This window comes from Bos grunniens, chromosome 14 (assembly GCF_055505025.1).
Source record: "Bos grunniens cultivar Pamir isolate PY7600 chromosome 14, Bosgru_T2T1.0, whole genome shotgun sequence".
In the NCBI taxonomy this organism is placed as follows: domain Eukaryota; kingdom Metazoa; phylum Chordata; class Mammalia; order Artiodactyla; family Bovidae; genus Bos; species Bos grunniens.
The window spans coordinates 1,088,494-1,109,342 of record NC_141178.1 but is presented as its reverse complement, the minus strand read 5'-3'; the positions used below and the strand labels follow the sequence as shown (position 1 = coordinate 1,109,342).

The 20,849-nt window shown below is 41.5% G+C and overlaps 1 protein-coding gene across 20 annotated transcripts in view; it reads right to left on the bottom strand.

Moving 5' to 3' along the window:
• The window catches only part of TAF2 (TATA-box binding protein associated factor 2), a 104,786-nt gene that overhangs the window by 25,463 nt on the left and 58,474 nt on the right, over positions 1–20,849 (bottom strand). For 7 of the 20 annotated variants that reach the window (XM_086335713.1, XM_086335709.1, XM_086335711.1 and 4 more), the window contains 5 exons: positions 19,779–19,888; positions 14,237–14,466; positions 12,790–12,945; positions 12,201–12,306; positions 9,639–9,761 (listed from right to left, as the gene is read on the bottom strand). In XM_086335713.1, the coding sequence (XP_086191839.1) occupies positions 9,639–9,761; positions 12,201–12,306; positions 12,790–12,945; positions 14,237–14,466; positions 19,779–19,888 (725 nt within the window). The remainder of the gene's footprint in view (positions 1–9,638; positions 9,762–12,200; positions 12,307–12,789; positions 12,946–14,236; positions 14,467–19,778; positions 19,889–20,849) is intronic. The other 13 variants (XM_086335718.1, XM_086335714.1, XM_086335716.1 and 10 more) reach the window with 3 other exon arrangements.

Sequence of the window (20,849 nt, the reverse complement as noted above, 5' to 3'; positions counted from 1 at the left end):
TCTCCAAGCCAGGCTTCAGCAATACGTGAACTGTGAACTTCTTGATGTTCAAGCTGGTTTTAGAAAAGGCAGAGGAACCAGAGACCAAAGTGCCAACATCTGCTGGATCATGGAAAAATCAAGAGAGTTCCAGAAAAACATCTATTTCTGCTTATATTGACTATGCCAAAGCCTTTGACTGTGTGGATCACAATCAACTGTGGACAGTTCTTCAAGAGATGGGAATACCAGACCACCTGACCTGCCTCTTGAGAAACCTATATGCAGGTCAGGAGGCAACAGTTAGAACTGGACATGGAACAACAGACTGGTTCCAAATAGGAAACGGAGTACATCAAGGCTGTATATTGTCACCCTGCTTATTTAACTTCTATGCAGAGTACATCATGAGAAACGCTGGGCTGGATGAAGCACAAACTGGAATCAAGATTGCCGGGAGAAATATCAATAACCTCAGATATGCAGATGACAACCACCCTTATGGCAGAAAGTGAAGAGGAACTAAAAAACCTCTTGATGAAAGTGAGAGTGTAAAAGTTGGCTTAAAGCTCAACATTCAGAAAACTAAGATCATGGCGTCTGGTCTTATCACTTCATGGGAAATAGATGGGGAAACAGTGGAAACAGTGGCAGACTTTATTTTTTGGGGCTCCAAAATCACTGCAGATGGTGATTGCAGCCATGAAATAACTTACTTACTTCCAAGCTTACTCCTTGGAAGGAAAGTTATGTCCAACCTAGACAGCATATTCAAAAGCAGAGACATTACTTTGCCAACAAAGGTCTGTCTAGTCAAGGCTATGGTTTTTCCAGTGGTCACGTATGGATGTGAGAGTTGGGACTGTGAAGAAAGCTGAGCACTGAAGAATTGATGCTTTTGAACTGTGGTGTTGGAGAAGACTCTTGAGAGTCCCTTGGACTGCAAGGAGATCCAACCAGTCCATTCTAAAGGAGATCAGCCCTGGGTGTTCTTTGGAAGGAATGATGCTTAAGCTGAAACTCCAGTACTTTGGCCACCTCATGCGAAGAGTTGACTCACTGGAAAAGACTCTTGCTGGGAGGGACTGGGAGCAGGAGGAGAAGGCGACGACAGAGGATGAGATGGAGGGATGGCATCACCGACTCAATGGCCTTGAGTCTGAGTGAACTCCGGGAGTTGGTGATGGACAGGGAGGCCTGGCGTGCTGTGATTCACGGGGTCGCAAAGAGTCGGACACGACTGAGCGACTGAACTGAACTGAGTGCCCTTTCTCTTAGAAACACTGTTAACACACAGTGGCTGGGTTTGATACTTCTATTCTTCTGTATAGTGTAAGGTAAAAAGGGTTTTTGTTGGCTCGTTTGGGAAAGTTACCTATCAAATACAACAACATGTCTACCGGAAACCTGTTTTTAGAATTCCAAAGTAAAATACAGGTATGAGTTAAACTTTTGGAACACTATCATTTGTAATATGAATGTTTTCTAAATTCTTATAACGTCACTGATGAATTTTAAGACTTGCTCAGTGGTCACTGGTGCTTCCCTGGTGGCTCAGATGGTAAAGAATATGCTTGCATTGCAGGAGACCCTGGTTTGATCCCTGGGTCAGGAAGAATCCCTAAAGGAGGGAACGGCTACCGACTCCATTACTCTTGCCTTAAGAATTCCATGGACAGAGGAGCATGGCAAGCTACAGCCCATGGGGTCGCAAAGAATGAATCATGACTGAACGACTAACCACTTCAGTGGTCACAGGGTACAGCAGAAATATATTTAAGGGAAATTACAAAGGCAAATTAAAGAGTATATTCAAAACTAAATTTTACAGATCAGTCCATATAACACACTGGTGACGTACGAGGACCCCACACTGAGGCAACCAAGGCCAAAGTGTCAGCGCCTTCGTGCTCCTCACCACTGCGCTCTCCTCTCCTCTCCAGGCGTCCCGTATGATGCTACGAGGACTGAAAATGCCAAGAGGTTACACAATAGGTAAAAAGGTATTTGTAAAGCACTGTAAAACAATGACACACAGGTACACTGGTGGACACAAAATGGTGGTAAGATTTGCTCCTGTACATAGGCTAGTATGCACATCACTAGGAAAAACCAAACCAACTCACTCAGATTTCTCACTAGAGTAAGAATTTATCAGGCGGAATTTATTTTTTTAAAGGCATGGAAGGTAGGTGGAAGTGTCACTCTCCAATCATAGCAGATTGAGGTTTGAAATGCCCTAAGCGTTGTCATTTTAAAAGATGTAGAAAATTTTTCATGTCTGATAAAATCTTAGTAAGTATAAGGATAACAAAGCACAATTATTCCAAACCCCAAAACAAAACCAGAGAATACAAAATTGGCAAGGGAGGGCCAAGCAACGTCAAGATTCATGTATTAAAGCTAAGTGCTAAAGTCTCCAGCTGACTTCCTTCTGAAACACACTCTGTGAGCAACTGTTACAATAAATGACAGCAGCACACAGAGAGACACGGCAACCAGCAGTCCAGGCGTCAGACGCACACACAGAGACGGCAACCAGCAGTCCAGGCGTCAGACGCACACACAGAGACGGCAACCAGCAGCCCAGGCCTCAGACGCACACACAGAGACGGCAACCAGCAGCCCAGGCCTCAGACGCACACACAGAGACGGCAACCAGCAGTCCAGGCCTCAGACACACGCACAGAGACACGGCAACCAGCAGTCCAGGCCTCAGACGCACACACAGAGACGGCAACCAGCAGTCCAGGCCTCAGACACACACACAGAGACGGCAACCAGCAGTCCAGGCCTCAGACGCACGCACAGAGACGGCAACCAGCAGTCCAGGCCTCAGACACACACACAGAGACACGGCAACCAGCAGTCCAGGCCTCAGACGCACACACAGACATGGCAACCAGCAGTCCAGGCCTCAGACACCAAAGTACTTTGAGGTGCAGCTTCTGTTAAAGTCTCCTACTCATCATAGCTGGCCCCTAAGCTCCTCAAGGCAATAAACAGTTACTCTTCTGTTTATATGATAAAAACATGGTTTATGTGAGCAAAATCCATCAGTTGGCACTGGGAAGCCTGACTAATGACTTTTGGAAAAAGTATTCTTTACAAACACTTTTGCTTGTGTATCTTGGTTTTACTCCCTGTCCCTCCAAAACCTGAAGGCTGAGTCTCCCTTCATCAGCATCACCTGTTTACTCTACTTGGACGACAATCTTCATTTTGTAAGAATAAGAACAGAATAAACAGAAGACAATGTAAAACAGTCAAAGTAGGTAACACTCACATCTGAACGCAATTCTTTCGTAAACCTAAGTCCAGTAAGTATGAAATAATTTAAAAGACAAAATACGTTAGTCTTCTAGGTATATACAGCATCAAGTCTCCATGACTGATCATGAATGATGAACTGTAAAAACCGTCATGGGGAGGGTGAGAGGAGAGATAAGTTGACTATTTTATAAAATTATAAAGGTATAGATCTGATAGTTTCTAGGGAAGCTGACATTTTTCAAACTAGAATATTCTTAGAGAAAGCACTGCAAGGAAGGAGTAAAATGTTACATCATAGGTATCTTTAAACGGCATAATGCAGAGCTGGAGCGGCAAGCGGCTGAGAGGAAATACCCACGTCCAAGGTCAGAGACACCCCAGTAAGACGGCAGACGCTGACAGAGGGCATTAGAGAGCAGACAGACAGAAACCACAGTCACAGACAACTAGCCAATCTGATCACACGGACCACAGCTTGTCTAACTCAATGAAACTATGAGCCATGCCCTTTAGGGCCACCCAAGACGGAAGGGTCATGGTGGAGAGTTCTGACAGAACGTAGCCTATGGAGAAGAGAATGGCAAACCACTTCAGTATTCCTGCCTTGAGAACCCCATGAACAGTGTGAAAAGGCAAAAAGATAGGACCCTGAAAGATGAACTCCTCAGGTCGGGAGGTGCCCAATATGCTACTGGAGATCAGTGGAGAAATAACTCCAGAAAGAATGAAGGGATGGAGCCAAAGCAAAACAACACCCAGTTGTGGATGTGACTGGTGATAGAAGCAACATCCGATGCTCTAAAGAGCAATATTGCACAGGAACCTGGAATGTCAGGTCCATGAATCAAGGCAAACTGGAAGTGGTCAAACAAGAGATGGCAAGAGTGAATGTCAACATTCTAGGAATCAGTGAACTAAGATGGACTGGAATGGGTGAATTTAACTCAGGTGACCATTTTATCTACTACTGTGGGCAGGAATCCCTTAGAAGAAACGGAGTGGCCATCATGGTCAACAAAAGAATCCGAAATGCAGTACTTGGATGCAATCTCAGAAATGACAGAATGATCTCTTCGTTTCCAAGGCAAACCATTCAATATCACAGTAATCCAAGTCTATGCCCCGACCAGTAACTCTGAAGAAGCTGAAGTTGGATGGTTCTATGAAGACCTACAAGTCCTTTTAGAACACCCAAAACAGATATCCTTTTCATTATAGGGGACTGGAATGCAAAAGTAGGAAGTCAAGAAACACCTGGAGTAACAGACAAATTTGGCCTTGGAGTACAGAATGAAGCAGGGCAAAGGCTCACAGAGTTTTGCCAAGAGAACACACTGGTCATAGCAAACACCCTGTTCCAACAACTCAAGAGAAGACTCTATACATGGACATCACCAGATGGTCAACAGAGAAATCAGACTGATTATATTCTTTGCAGTCAAAGATGGAGAAGCTGTATACAGTCAGCAAAAACAAGACTGGGAGCTGACTGTGGCTCAGATCATGAACTCCTTATTGCCAAATTCAGACTTAAATTGAAGAAAGTAGGGAAAACCACTAGACCATTCAGGTATGACCTAAATCAAATCCCTAACGATTATACAGTGGAAGTGAGAAATAGATTTAAGGAAATAGATCTGATATAGACAGAGTGCCTGATGAACTATGGACGGAGGTTTGTGATATTATACAGGAGACAGGGATCAAGACCAACCCCAAGAAAAAGAAATGCAAAAAGGCAAAATGCCTATCTGAGGAGGAATTACAAATAGCTGTGAAAAGAACAGAAGTGAAAAGCAAAGGAAAAAGGGAAAGATATAAGCATCTGAATGCAGAGTTCCAAAGAACAGCAAGGAGAGATAAGAAAGCCTTCCTCAGCGATCATGCAAAGAAATAGAGGAAAACAACAGACTAGGAAAGACTAGAGATCTCTTCAAGAAAATCAGAGATACCAAGGGAACATTTCATGCAAGGATGGGCTCAATAAAGGACAAAAATGGTATGGACCTAACAGAAGCAGAAGATATTAAGAAGAGGTGGCAAGAATACACAGAAGAACTGTACAAAAAAGATCTTCACGACCAAGATAATCACGATGGTGTGATCACTCACCTAGAGCCAGACATCCTGGAATGTGAAGTCAAGTGGGCCTTAGAAAGTATCACTAGGAACAAAGCTAGTGGAGGTGATGGAATTCCAGTTGAGCTATTTCAAATCCTAAAAGATGATGCTGTGAAAGTGCTGCACTCAATATACCAGCAAATTTGGAACACTCAGCAGTGGCCCGAGGACTAGAAAAGGTCAATTTTCATTCCAACCCCAAAGAAAGGCAATGCCAAAGAATGCTCAAACTACCACACAATTGCACTCATCTCACATGCTAGTAAAATAATGCTCAAAATTCTCCAAGCCAGGCTTTAACAGTACGTGAACTGTGAGCTTCCAGATGTTCAAGCTGGATTTAGAAAAGGCAGAGGAACCAGAGATTAAGTTGCCAACACCCGATGGATCATTGAAAAGGCAAGAGCGTTCCAGAAAAACATCTATTTCTGCTTTATTGACTATGCCAAAGCCTTTGACTGTGTGGATCACAACAAACTGTGGAAAATTCTGAAACAGATGGGAATACCAGACCACCTGACCTGCCTCTTGAGAATCTGTATGCAGGTCAGGAAGCAACAGTTAGAACTGGACATGGAACAACAGACTGGTTCCAAATAAGAAAAGGAGGACATCAAGGCTGTATATTGTCACCCTGCTTATTTAACTTCTATGCAGAGTACATCATGAGAAACGCTGGGCTGGATGAAGCACAAGCTGGAATCAAGATTGCCGGGAGAAATACCAATAACCTCAGATATGCAGATGACACCACCCTTATGGCAAAAAGCGAAGAAGAAATAAAGAGCCTCTTGATGAAAGGGAAAGAGGACAGTGAAAAAGCTGGCTTAAAGCTCAACATTCAGAAAACTAAGATCATGGCATCCAGTCCCATCACTTCATGGGAAATAGATGGGGAAACAGTGGAAACAGTGTCAGACTTTATTTTTGGGGGCTCCAAAATCACTGCAGATGGTGAGTGCAGCCATGAAATTAAAAGACGCTTACTCCTTGGAAGGAAAGTTATGACCAACCTAGTGAGTGAGTGAAGTCACTCAGTCCTGTCAGAATCTTTGCCATCCCATGGACTATAGCCCACCAGGCTCCTCCGTCCATGGGATTCTCCAGGCAAGAATATTGGAGTGGGTTGCCATTTCTTTCTCCAGGGGATCTTTCCAACCCAGGAATCGAACCCAGGTCTCCCGCATTGCAGGCAGATGCTTTAACCTCTGAGCCACCAGGGAAGCCTTGACCAACCTTGACAGCATATTAAAAAGCAGAGACATTATTTTGCCAACAAAGGTCTGTCTAGTCAAGGCTGTGGTTTTTCCAGTGGTCATGTATGGATGTGAGAGTTGGACTGTGAAGAAAGCTGAGTGCCAAAGAACTGATGCTTTTGAACTGTGGTGTTGGAGAAGACTCTTGAGAGTCCCTTGGACTGCAAGGAGATCCAACCAGTCCATCCTAAAGGAGATCAGCCCTGTGTGTTCTTTGGAAGGACTGATGTTGAAGCTGAAAGTCCAATACTTTGGCCACCTGATGCGAAAAGCTGACTCATTTGAAAGGACCCTGATGCTGGGAAAGATTGAAGGCGGGAGGAGAAGGGGATGACAGAGGATGAGATGGTTGGATGGCATCACTGATTCGATGGACATGAATTTGGGTGGACTCTTGGGAGTTGGTGGTGGACAGGGAGGCCTGGCGTGCGGCAGTCCATGGGGTTGCAAAGAGCTGGACACAACTGAGTGACTGAACTGAACTGAGCTGAAATGGCATAAGAGGGGACAATTTTTACCCCTCTCTTCTACGATTTCAAAGTTTTATATAATAGGAGCATATTATTTTTGAAATAGCAAAAAGTGTAATTTAAAAGTCTTTAAGTCAAAGCAATTTTAAGGAAGAAATGTGAAGCTGGAGAAATCAGGCTCTGTGACTTCAGACTATACTCCAAAGCCACAGTAAACGAAATAGTATGGTGCTGGCACAAAGACAGAAATAGAAATCATTGGAACAGGATGAACGTCCAGAAATAAACCCTTGCGCCTACAGTCAATTAACCTCTTACAAAGGAGGCCAGAATATACAATGGAGAAAAGACAGTCTTTTTAGTAAGTGGTGCTGAGAAAACTGGGCTCCCTATAAAAGAATGAAATTAAACCATTCTCTAATACCAAATACAACAGCAAACTCAAAATGGATTAAGGATCTAAATGTAAGACCAGATACTATAAAACTCCTCAAAGAAAATGATAGAATGATCCTAGACAGAACACTCTATGACATAAATCACAGCAATATCTTTTTGTATACTATCCTAGAGTAATGGAAATAAAACCAAAAATAAACAAATGGACCTTAAAAGCTTTTGCACAGCAAATGAAAAGACAACCTACAGAATGGGAGAAAATATCTGCAAACTATGTGATAAGGGATTAATTTCCCAAATATACAAACAGCTCACATAGATCAGTGTCAAAAAAACAAACAATTCAATTAAAAAACTGGGCATAAAATCTAAATAGACACCTGTGCAAAAAAGACATACAGATAGCCAACAGGCACACAAAAAATGCTCAACATCACTAATTATTAGAGACATGTAAATCAAAACTAAAATGAGGTATCACCCCACTCTAGTCGGAATCAAGTGAAGTCGCTCAATCGTGTCTGACTCTTTGCGACCCCATGGACTGTAGCCTACCACGCTCCTCCATCCATGGGATTTTCCAGGCAAGAGTACTGGAGTGGATTGCCATTTCCTTCTCCAGAGGACCTTCCCGACCCAGGGATCGAACCCGGGTCTTCTGCATTGTAGGCAGATGCTTTACCGTCTCAGCCACCAGTGGAAATGCTATGCTATGCTGTTTCCGACTCTGTGCGATCCCATAGACGGCAGCCCACCAGGCTCCCCTGTCCCTGGGATTCTCCAGGCAAGAACACTGGAGTGGGTTGCCATTTCCTTCTCCAATGCATCAAAGTGGAAAGTGAAAATGAAGTCGCTCAGTCGTGTCTGACTCTTAGCGACCCCATGGATTGCAGCCTAACAGGCTCCTCCGTCCAGTGGGAATAACCATCATCAAAAGTCTGCTACTGCTGCTGCTGCTAAGTCACTTCAGTTGTGTCCGACTCTGTGCGACCCCATAGACGGCAGCCCACCAGGCTCCCCCGTCCCTGGGATTCTCCAGGCAAGAACACTGGGGTGGGTTGCCATTTCCTTCTCCAATGCATGAAAGTGAAAAGTGAAAGTGAAGTCGCTCAGTCGTGTCCGACCCTCAGCGACCCCATGGACTGCAGCCCACCAGGCTCCTCCATCCATGGGAGTTTCCAGGCAAGAGTACTGGAGTGGGGTGCCATTGCCTTCTCCATCAAAAGTCTACATACATTAAATGCTAGAAAGGGTGTGGAGAAAAAAGAACCCTCCCACAGTACTGATGAGACCACAAATTAGTAGAACTACTATGGAGAACAGTATGGAGGTTCCTTAGAAAACTAAACACAGAGTTATCATATGATTCAGCAGCAATCCCACTCCTGGGCATATATCTGGAGAAAAGCATAATTCCAAAAGATACATACACTCCAGCATTCATTAGCAACACTATTTACAGATGGCCAAGACACGGAAGCAACCCAAATATCCAGGGACAAATGAATGGATAAAGATGTGGACTACCTTGGACTATTACTCAGCCATAAAAAAGAACAAAATAATGCCATCTGCAGCAACATGGATGGCCCAGAGATCATCACACTGAGTAAAGGCCAGAGAAAGACAAATATATGATATTATTTATATATGCTATATATATATATATACACCAATGAACTTATTTACAGAACAGAAACAGACCCATAGACACAGAAAACAAATCTGTGGTTACCACAGGGGAAATGGGGGAAGGCGCAGACTAGAGCGTGGGATGAACAGACACACTATTGTACAGGAGACAGATGACCAGCACGGACCTGCTACACACACAGCGCAGGGACCAGCGCTCCGCACTCTGTAATAACCATGTGATCTGAAAAGGAACGCGCATACACTTAACAGAGTCACTGTGCTGTACGTCTCTGAAGCTAACACAACACTGTGAATCAAAAATAATTCAAAAAAATATACATGCAGCTTGTGTTTGAAGAAAGAAGTCTGTTAGATAATATAGTAATGAAAAGCAAGCCCTCAGGTCTATAGTTTTTAATGTATTCTTTACATTGATGGGAGAAACTTTATGAAGTTTATAGATTCATTCTTGAGCAAAATAACGACGACAGTCATAGTACTTTACCTGTTCCCTTCCGTGGGAGTTCCATATTCCACTGGGGCTTTGTGGTGGGCGTGCCATCACAGCCTGCTGAGTGCTGGGGTATCAGAGCAGATCGTGAGTTAGCTGGCCGATATTTGGAGAGCCCTAAGATGCAAAAAGAGGAAACCGGGGATTTATTTCTTTACTTCCAAAAAGAAGAAAACAGTCTACCTTAAAACCAGTTATCAGTTCAACAGTAAAACTCTAATAATAAAAAGGATATTATTTTTTAAAACTACTGAAAATCCCACTTGATTTAATCCTTTGTCATGGTTCTAATATACTTAAGTTTGAGAAAAATAAACGTTCAAGAAAGACAGTTCACCTGAATGAACTGCTGCACACATAAACTGGAGTTTATATTCTGGAGCAGAACCATGTCATGTCACGGTTTTTATTATTTATGTGGAACTTTGCATCCAGTTAAGCATGCCTGTTCTCCCCAAAATTTATTAATAAATTCCATTATAATATTTAACTGACAGATCAAAATAATTTAGGGATTGTACAGATATTTGAAACATGGAATGTTCCAGTGGTAAGCCATGAAGAGTGCTGTCATACCAGGAGACCCAGGCTCTAAGTCCAATCATCCAGATCAGACCAACAGTCCTCTGCTTGTGTCTCACTTTCATGCGTCACACGAAAAGTCTAGGATTGGGATCTAGCACTGAGTTGGCTATTACCTGGGTATGTCATTGAGGGCAAATTATTTAATATATCTCTGGTTAAATTTACTTATCCATAAAATGGACAGAATAGAAAAATAATTGTTAAGACTGCTTATGGTTATGAAAGCCAAAGAATTCATGATCTTTCCGTTTTCAAATATAATTAGGTTCATATTCTTTTTGATGCCAATTCTCAAATTCTACTAGTTCATCCCAGATTTTACTAGATAGTAAAAAAGGTCTTACAAACAAAACTAAACAAAAAACCAAACAAAACGCAACCAAGGTGGGTAAGGGAGAGTTGTACAAATATAACATGTTTTAAAAAAAGCCATTCAAACACAAAGATCATAAAAGATAACCACATCGAGCATGAAGTATAAATAGGATTTTCCAGTAAAAAAAACAAACAAACAGGAATAGTACCAAAAAAAGAAAAACAGTCATATTTATAAAGAAATATATCATAAACTTGAATTATAATGATAATAATTAATAATCATTTAAAATGGTAATTATAGTTAAGTATCCTTTATCACAATGACAATAAAACAGTATACGAAGTACAGAGCATGGTGATAAATATTGATGAATTACATCTTTATGTATCAATATGGGTGAGTTTCAGCAGCATAACGTTGAGTGAAAAAAAGCTAAGTCATGTTGAGTATCACACAGTTTTCACGTAATCCAAAAACTAGGCAAAGTAAACATATAGATCATATATCTGTGTGGTACACTGTACAGAAAAGCAACAGAATGTTGAAGGAAAAACAGCTGAGATACCATTTACTTACTCGCAATGCAAAGAAGGTGAACAGAATCAGGAGAGAAGCACAGAGAGAACGGCCACAGAATGGAGAACGCCACACAGGTTAATGGGGGGTGGCGGGCTCACCAAGGCTGGCTTTATTACTTACTGTACTTCACAACTACAAGCAAGTTACACAAAGCTTTATTTCTGAAAACTTAGAAATGTTGATGACATGAACTACGTGTAATCTCTTCAAAAAGCATTATGGCAATAACACCAAGAGCACGAAAATCTTCTAAAGATAAGCACCTTACAATAAAGCTAAAATTCATCTTTTTACCAAAAATATATTTTAAGGGATTTATCCTAAGCATAATTTGACAAAAAAAGAAACAGAAACTTCTGTATGAAGACACTCAGAGAGAATCACTTGCATAAAATTAAAGTCTGAAACAAATGGCTGCCCACAGGGAAATAACAGGTAAATTAGAGCGTATCAGCTCGGTACTGCCTCAGGTAATGTTTTCCATAGAAAAGATTGTGATGTTTGAGAGATGTATGCAAAAATATAATATGACATGTTACATGGAACAAGCAGTCAAGAAAATAAAGTAGTTGTGTTACGGGCTGCATTAGTTGTAGTCAAGAAGTTTTATATATAATTACAGTCACATTATTAAAAAAAATTGATCTCTTATTTTATTTTGAGGTTAAGTCTAAACCTCAAAAAACAAAGAAACAAAAAACAGAAATTAAAGCTACTGGAAGGAATCTGATGAATGGATTTTTGAAAAAACAAATCTAGAAGTAAGCCAAATATTTAAAAAGAACCAAAACAAAGTAGAAAATCAAAAGAAATACTTGAAACAATCGTATCCCTTTGCCGCTATGTGTTATCTGGTACAGCCCTGTATTTTATCCTGGCCGCCTCTGAACTGTGCAGCTACTCTCGACAATAAGGCAGCTGGTACAGCCTGTATTTTATACTGTATTTTAGCCTGTATTTCATCCTGGCCGCCTCTGAGCTGTGCAGCTACTCTCGACAATAAGGCAGCACACCTCCACAGTGGTGTCACGCGGCCGCTCCACCAGCCCAGTGAGTGCAGTGCACCGTCTTACCTGGAGTTGACGGCCTTTCCAGCATGTTTAAATGATGGGAGATGAATGCCTGGCTATCATGAACAGTATCCATATCAATCTCTTCCTCGTCTTGAGAACTTGAAAACTACAACACAAACAAAACAAAGGAGGAAAGGAGCCATTGTTTCACTTTATGTCTGGATTTCTGCTCTCAGGAGAGGCAGCAGAAAAGCCGCAGGATACAGCCCCAAAACATTTAAAAGGAAAAGTGGTCTCCTTCCCAGAAAGCATTAAGAGAAAGAGAAGATGATGCAGCCCAGCCTCCACAGAAGCTGACTGGGGACGACTGGACGTGCACGAGCGGCTGAGGTCTGCCCTGCGCTGTGGCAAGAAGCAGCGAGCTGCGCAGGCTGTGCACACAGAGCTCCTCCCCCAGACAGAGAAGACGCGTGTGGCAACAGAAGTCTGACCATCGGCTGGAGTGTCTTAGATGGACACTTGAGTTCTTTTACGATTTAGGCTGTCCCACCTGTTCCTGCGAAGGGAAAACCACTGCGAGTAGTCACAAGGGTGTACAAGAAGGTGAGCGCCCTACGCTGCTCATACAGGTGTAGCCTGTATGTCTTACTCTGATTTTGAGTTTGACTTTACTGCTATCCTCATTCTTCTCCAGTATTTGACCAGGCTCTAGTGGGGACCCCAGTGGTGTGTCAGCCTTCCTCTTCACTCCCTGCTGATGAGCTGACATATTACATGAGGCTTCCTTGGCAAGGTGATCATCTTCCTGTGGCAATATTCAAGATTAAAATTAGATTCCTGAAGACAAGTAGCTCATGTTATAGCTGAAAACTAAGACCTACAGCAACCATGCAGATTAGCACACGCCCAGTGCCTGAAAGTTGTCAGCAACGGGCTAGAAACGAACCTCCCCTCCCCGTCTGCTGGTCTTTCTGGGAGGAGAAGGGAGGTATGAAAGGGAACTTTTAAACTTTCCCCAGAGCATACACATTTTGGTGTTATTTTCCCCTCTTATCTGGAAGACTCCAAGTATGAAAGTGGATAAATCAACATACATGGACAAGAATTAGAAACATTCATTTCCACTGGCTTATAGTCAGATACAAAAGAGCTCTTTAACGAGACTTTTTTTTTTTTTTCTATGAAAAGATTTGTGTTACTTTACATAACCTGAACTCTAGGATACATTTTAAATTTACAAAAATAAGTATGATTATATTTCAGAAAATCTAGGTGAATAACTTCTTTTAAATGACTATTACTAACTAGCATAAAGAGAAATTCACGTTTTAAAGTGTCAAAACACCAGTAGGGTATTGCCAGGTAAGTAATCTGGTCTAAATATTGGTGAAAAATGAAGCTTGAAGCACTGGGGACATTGTGTCACCAATGAGCAAGAGGCTTCTGGAAAACTTTCTTTAAACTACAGTAAAATAATTGATATGGATCCTGAAGGTCTTTCTACAATAAAGTCTCATAATTTCATAATGCATAGTTGGAAATAAAAGTTTTTGTAAAAGCAAACACATATACATATACATAAACTAAAAAAAAACATAATGCATTTCTCCTCCCCCAATCAGCAGATTACATGTTCACTGGACCATTCATATTATCTACTTATTTACTAATGATTCAATAAGCAGTCATCAGGCACTTCTCAAATGTTTAGAATGACGCTATTAATGCAAAGTAGCAAAAAAAAGAGAAAAGTCAAGGTCCTGTGTACAGACAAGTTCGGTTAATATGTAATTGGTTAAATGTTCAATTTTCTACTACTCAAAGGAGACACGTTATGCTCCAGCACAGAAAGTCACTGTCATCACGAGCAGTGGGTGGACTGGCATCACAGCACCTGCTGCGCTGCCGTAGGCAGCTGTCAGCAGCTCTTTAGAGACTGTCAAGTGCTGAGACAGTGTCAGCCAGCACTTTTTAAAATGGTGCGAGAAGCTGTTAGTGGCTCTAAAATCCTCTAGTTCTAAAGAAACAATTCTCTTCTTTGGAGCTCTAAATAATAAAACTATTGATACTTTTTCCGTATCACATGTGATTCTTACAGGGTTCTGAAATCCAACTAGCTGTGTGTGACTACTTGGATTCACCGCAGCTTCTTGGTTGCCTGCTATGGCCTCTGGAATGATGGTTGGATTCAAGACAGCTTTTTTCTCTTTCAAATTAAGGACCAAGCCAAGTTCTGGCAAGGGTAAGCAGGAAGGTCTACTGAGGCCAAAAAGCGTGAAGTACAAGTCCACAGCGCCACACCGCAACCTCCAGTCATGTGAAGTGCCTAGGAAACAAACAACAGCAATAACAAAAGGTCAGCGTGCACATCTATCCACACGTGTAGATGTCCAGAACCTGTACAAATGGAAGGGAACAGAGGGTTATGATGCCTAAAAGGAGCTGCCTACTGCCCTAGGCCCCAGTGGCAAGCCCTCTACTATAAAGATGCTTCCTACCTTAACACCAGGTACCTACACAGTCACAGAAACCATAAATGTTCTAAGGAAATACTGAATTTTACAACTGAAAAAAATCTAATTCTTTCATTCTCCTACGAAATAAAAATTAGACACCTACTATATTTAAAATCTGAAAGTAATAAATTTGAGCATTAGAATTTGTTTCCAGGAGTAGCATTCATGAGGCTCTTGGTGTACCATCTTCCTAACATGCTATTAAAGATGAAAATCAGACAAGGTGAACAGGGAATGAATGAACGTGGAGCAGTTAACCAAGGAGGAGGAATTAAAAGGAAGATTTAAAGCCAGAAAAAAAAAATACTATTTTTGGAGTATTAAGACTTATACTGGGCTTTTCTGGTGGCTCAGATGATAAAGAATATGCCTGCAATTCAGGAGACCTGCGTTTGATCACTGGGTTGGGAAGATCCCCTGGAGAAGGGAATGGCAACCCACTCCAGTATTCTGGCTGGAGAATTCCATGGACAGAGGAGGCTGGTGGGCTACAGTCCACGGGGTCGCAAAGAGTCAGAACTGGTCCACATTCATTCATTCTCTGTTCACCTTGTCCGATTTTCTTCTTTAATAGCATGTTAGGAAGATGGTACACCAAGAACCTTCATGAACCCCACTGAACCCTACACTGGAAACAAATTCTAATGCTCAAATTTACTACTTTCAGATTTTAAATATGGTAAGAAACCCTACGACTATTTGAAACAACACAAGTCTAATCTCAGATTTATTGTAGGAGTGTCTGTTCAATACCTACATATTTGTGCTGTTCTACTAGGAACGTGTTAAAAAAAAACAAACAAACCAGCAAACAGCAGAGATGGCTACAGGCTGGTAACAGAGATGGTAACTTGTATTGGCCAGAGGAAAGCTGCATCTGCAGAAACTCAGTCTAAGGCGGCTGAGAGACTTCTCAGCTTCTCTGATGAGTATCCGTGTTTCCACCTCTGAAATTGGGGTTGTGGTCTCAGAGTATACCTCACCCCACAACAATGGCAGACCAGAGCCCGGGAACGCCAGAACTCCTCCCGCTCGCCTTTCAGTCCCAGTGGGGCATTCCAGGTGGGCACTGCCACCACACAGAGCTGCCAGGATGAGATTATCACCTAGGGTCAGATAATGACTATGGTTTCTAGCCAGAATTTAAAATGACCTAGAGAATTCAAAACAGCTGAGAAGAAATATTCTTCTAGACAAGAAAAATAAACCACATAAATAATTTTGGCCAAGAACGAGGGTTTCAGAAGAGTACCACAATGTTTTAAAAAAGAGGAACAAAAAGGAAAGACATTGCTACAGTAAATTCATGACAGTTAATAATTTTAAGTTTTGTGGTTTTCAGCAACAAATATTAGAATAAGTAAATAAACTGCAATCAAGTAATGATTTTCATGAGATATACTCTAACAGACCCCGGGTCAGGAAGATCCTCTGGAGAAGGAAATGGCAACCCACTGCAGTATTCCTGCCAGGAAAATCCCATGGAAAGAGGAGCCTGGCGGGCTACAGTCTGTGAGATGGCAGAAGAGTCAGACCTGATTTAGCAACTGAACAGCAACCATAACACGTAAGTAACTATTACATTAACATGGGTGTGTACTTTCAATCGTCAGAGGAGTCACAATTTTACAGAGCTCATACTATATATACTCCTCTGTATTAGGCACTTTGCACATCAGGAAACAACTGTCAGTCTTACTTGAGACATCTTTGATTTTGCTACCATGTGGTAAGGTAACAGCAGATGTACAATACTGCTCAAGAGCTCTGAGAAGCATGAGAGAAACCAGAAATGGGAACAGTATAGAGAGAAGGTAAGGATTTTACACTGGAAATCCATTTCTTTCTCTGGAATATCCATACCTGGACACTTTAATGGACTGAAATTGCCCCATGTTTTGGGGGCCCTCATTACTGTCCTCCTCCATGCTTTTCACACATGGAAAGGTTCCACAGAGGACAGGGATCGGATTCCTGGACCTTCATCACAGAGGCTGGAGGAAATCAGCCCTCTGAAGAACAGAATGAAGGCTGCCGACACAGCAAGCCCTCCGTGTCTGCCACTCGGGATAGAGCAGGAAAGGACGCCCACCTCAGACGCTCTATCAGTAAGGAAACCAGAACGGCTTAGGGCGCACTTACGACTGGAATAAGGCCAAAGCTTGGAGGGGAGTGTTGCCCAATTATGTCAACTGCAAATAACGATTCTGGAATCTTTATACACTGTAGACGACGTCGAAACCAGTCATGAAACGGAGTATGAACTCTTAAAAAGTTTTTTTTAAAGAAGCATTATCTCAGTTTTAAAAAGCAGGTGGGAAATGTATATTCTGGTGAGCCGGGGCATCCTGTTCCTGAGGGTCAGCTGAGGACCGCGAGACGGCACGGGGCATGAAGGCTGCTGAGAGTCCCCAGCCCCTAGAGCAGGCACGCCGCTCCTGTGTGTTTCCGTGTGGCTTTGGGTCTGGGTCGGTAACGCTTCGGGGCCTTCAATCTGGATGGAGGAGGCAGCACTGCTCTATTCTTATGGGGGGACCTTGACTGTTTCCCCTCCTCAAAAATCTGAGTTATAAATATTACAACTTAAGGCTGATAGGATGGAGTTAAAAAATAAGCAGTACTTCTGTTAAAATTATAAAACAGGAAAAAAATGAGAACATTGTATTTTAAAACCATGGAATAAAATCTTAAAATGGTTGTCACTTTACAGTGGCATTAAGTGGCAGAGTCAGAAAGGATGGATGGGAAGAGCAGAATGACCACACGACAGTCACGCTTGTGGAGCCTAACTGTACACATTTCTAGGCTTCTGTCATCAAAATGACGAGTTTACTGCAAAATATCCTCGGGACTTCCCTGGCGGTCCAGTGTTAGGACTCTAAGCTTCCACTGCAAGGTTCATGGGCTCAATCCCTTGTCAGGGAATCAAGATTTTATAAGCACGGCCCAAGGAAAAGAAAAACATCCTGAAAACGGTGCCTTGATCAGCGTTAAAAGCAATCACCTCAGAAAATGAAGGAATGATCTTTTCTAAGATCAGATTTGTGATCTGAGGGATTTGTCTTCAGATACTTTCTGATTTGAGCAGAGACCATCCGCCCTGAGCACTGCCTCTCTGGCTCAGGCCGGCAGGGCGGGTCCCAAAGCATAACTGCAAATGATAATCCAAGGGCAGCTGCTACCTGAGGGAAGGATCACGGGGGAGGGATGCATGAGTGTTCCTTGCCATTTAAGTGATTTGAGTTGGGAGGGGTAGCTGGCAGATTAAATAACAAGTCTTCAGAATTCTCTAGGCAATCCTCTCATCAGTCTTCCCTGTCTAATGCCCAATGTTCTCCAAAAACATTAAAAAGAAAAAAACAAAAAACCTTCTCAGTTATCTGAGCCATTCCCACTGTTCATACTGTTCTGTTCCCCTTTATTTACACATCTGAAGAACAAGAGCAAAAAATTGTTTATGCCGATGGCTTCACTGATCTGTTCTGTTTAGATTATTAGCACAGAGAATTCCAAACCAAAGCAGTAACTGTACTTTATTCTGAACACTAGCAAAAATAAATACTAAACATCAATCAGAGCTTGAATTTGTATAACCACCATCTTCCAATGGAGTTCAAACGTTTTAATAGAGATTGCCCCGTTAATCTTAAACACACATTTATTTTGCCCATGAAACCTTCCCTAAGAAGTAATATGTGACTTCTTTGTACTTCATTATGACTGTCTGTCAAGTTGCACTCCCTCACAATCATGGAATCATGCATTCTTGCTAAGAATATACTCAACACAGTATAGTTCATGTCACATGCTGCTGCTAAGCCGCTTCAGTCGTGCCCGACTCTGTGCAACCCCATAGACGGCAGCCCACCAAGCTCCCCCGTCCCTGGGATTCTCCAGGCAAGAACATTGGACTGGGTTGCCATTTCCTTCTCCAGTGCATGAAAGTGAAAAGTGAAAGTGAAGTTGCTCAGTTGTGTCCTACTCTTCACGACCCCATGGACTGCAACCCACCAGGCTCCTCCACCCATGGGATTTTCCAAGGAAGAGTACTGGAGGGGGTTGTCATGTCACATTTTAACTGCTGAATGATCCTTTACAAGTTCATGAAGTAGTCACTAATGAGATAGGCAAGCAAGTTATCTTCCAATACTTTAGAGAGAAGGTAAAGCAACATATTTATTAAAATAAATACCCACAGCTCCCTCACCATCTATCTGTAGCAACTTCTCTCTAAGCCAAACACTTTCAGTCTAGCTTTAGATTGAATTTTAAATCAAAACCAATATTACAATTTCAACATATCGGAGACATAAAGCAAATTTTCTTTACATATATATTACAGTTACAATCCTACAGGAAAAGATCAGTGATTCAATTAAACAAAAATGTCAAAGAATATGAACACTTTACAAAACAGAAACTAGATAGCTCACATATATGAGAAGTACTCAACATAGTATCATTAGTATGTTAGCGTAACAACCTTTCAAGCACTTAATATGAACTAGTTACTGCATTTTACAAATAATAACTCATTTAATTTTCAGTTTGCAGAAGTACCTCTATTTTAAAATGAGAAATTCATGGGCTTAGACAAGTCACACTGAGAGCAAGTCATTCAGCTGAGGTTTAATCCTCAGCAAACTGGTTCCAGAGCTCATGCCTGGGAGCACTGACCGCCTCCTGACTGCACTCAGATAATGTAAATTAAAACTGTGACGATGAGATGCCATGGTCTCTACGGTGTAGAAAGCTAACACTGTATACTGCCCTGAAAAGGGTACGCGAGGAATTGGTTACCTCTGGGAAAGGCCACCAGGAGGACTACCGAAAAGAGAAAGAAGACTTATTTTTCCACCCTCTGTGACCTTCTGAAATAAACATAACAGTAAGACTGTGCAAGTTCATGTTTACAGATCTTTAAACATCTGAGACACTCTCACTAAATTAGTATTTCTGTTTCCTCAACTACCCTGTGGGGCAAAGTGTGTGGCTATGCCCTGAGCACATGTTACTGCAGCCACCACTGTGAAGGTAAGTACGGTAAGCAGTCTCCTTAAAAAAAATAAAATGAAAAAACTCCAATAATAAAAAGCTTTTTTAAAAGCCACTGCTCTCTTACCAGAATTCATAAGTTTCCAAAGTTGATCTACCAATGCTTCATTGCATAAGGGAGACTCCATGCTCTTAGTAAAGGGTGGGTTTTTAGTCAACATATTTAGAATTTTATGTCTGAAAGATAAAGAAAAATCAAATTTTTGCTAACTGTGAAATAAAAACATTTGAAAACTATCTCAAGTTTCTCCATCTTATTTTATCACCTCTCTTCTTAGACTAAGAACTTTCACAAACATTTAAAAATTATTCAACAGCTTGAAGTTTTTTTCTACATACAGTTGTCACTACAGAGATAAAATCACTTTTCTTTAACATATGAATTAAGTTAAACATATATATGATTAGAAGGGGAAAGTACAATACATGTAATACACATGACCACCACCTGCTTAACACACATGTGATTAACCATATACAGGCGTCATACTAAACGCTATGATGCAGTGGCAAAAGACAACAGTCTCTGTCTTTTTAAAATTTATGTTCCCATGGGGGAGACACAGGCTAAAAAATTTAAACTATAAATTAATATTTATATACATGGGTAGTGTGTATATACCTGGGTAAAGGAACAACTGTAGGATTTTATGGACAATTATTACTTGATGAACCTAACCTGGAGCAGGGACTCTAGAAAGTACCTTATAGAGATGATGTTCAACGTAGCTCTAAAGCATAAAGGGGTAATTACACGTAGTTAGTTTCTTTTCCTCCAAATTTTAAGGTTTCAGCCCCCAAATTCTGCAGAGCTTTATCTAACTCTAGTGATCTATCTAAATCAGTAATCCTGATATATATAATAACAAAGAATTTTTAATGTTAAAAGAGAGAAATTTTAAAAATCTGTACTTTTTAAAAGAATCAGTTCTTATTAAAGGCCATTTTGCTATTTGGAGTTTAAAAATCAACCAAAAGCCATAAAAATAAAATGCTGTATTTGAGGCAGGAGAGATGAATGTCACTGATGTTAAGAGAGACAGAAACAGCAGAAACAGAAATGTTTGCCTATCTTTAAGACTAAGAATCCCATCCCGTTAACAGCAGAGCACAGCAGTTCTGCATGCTGGGCACTCCG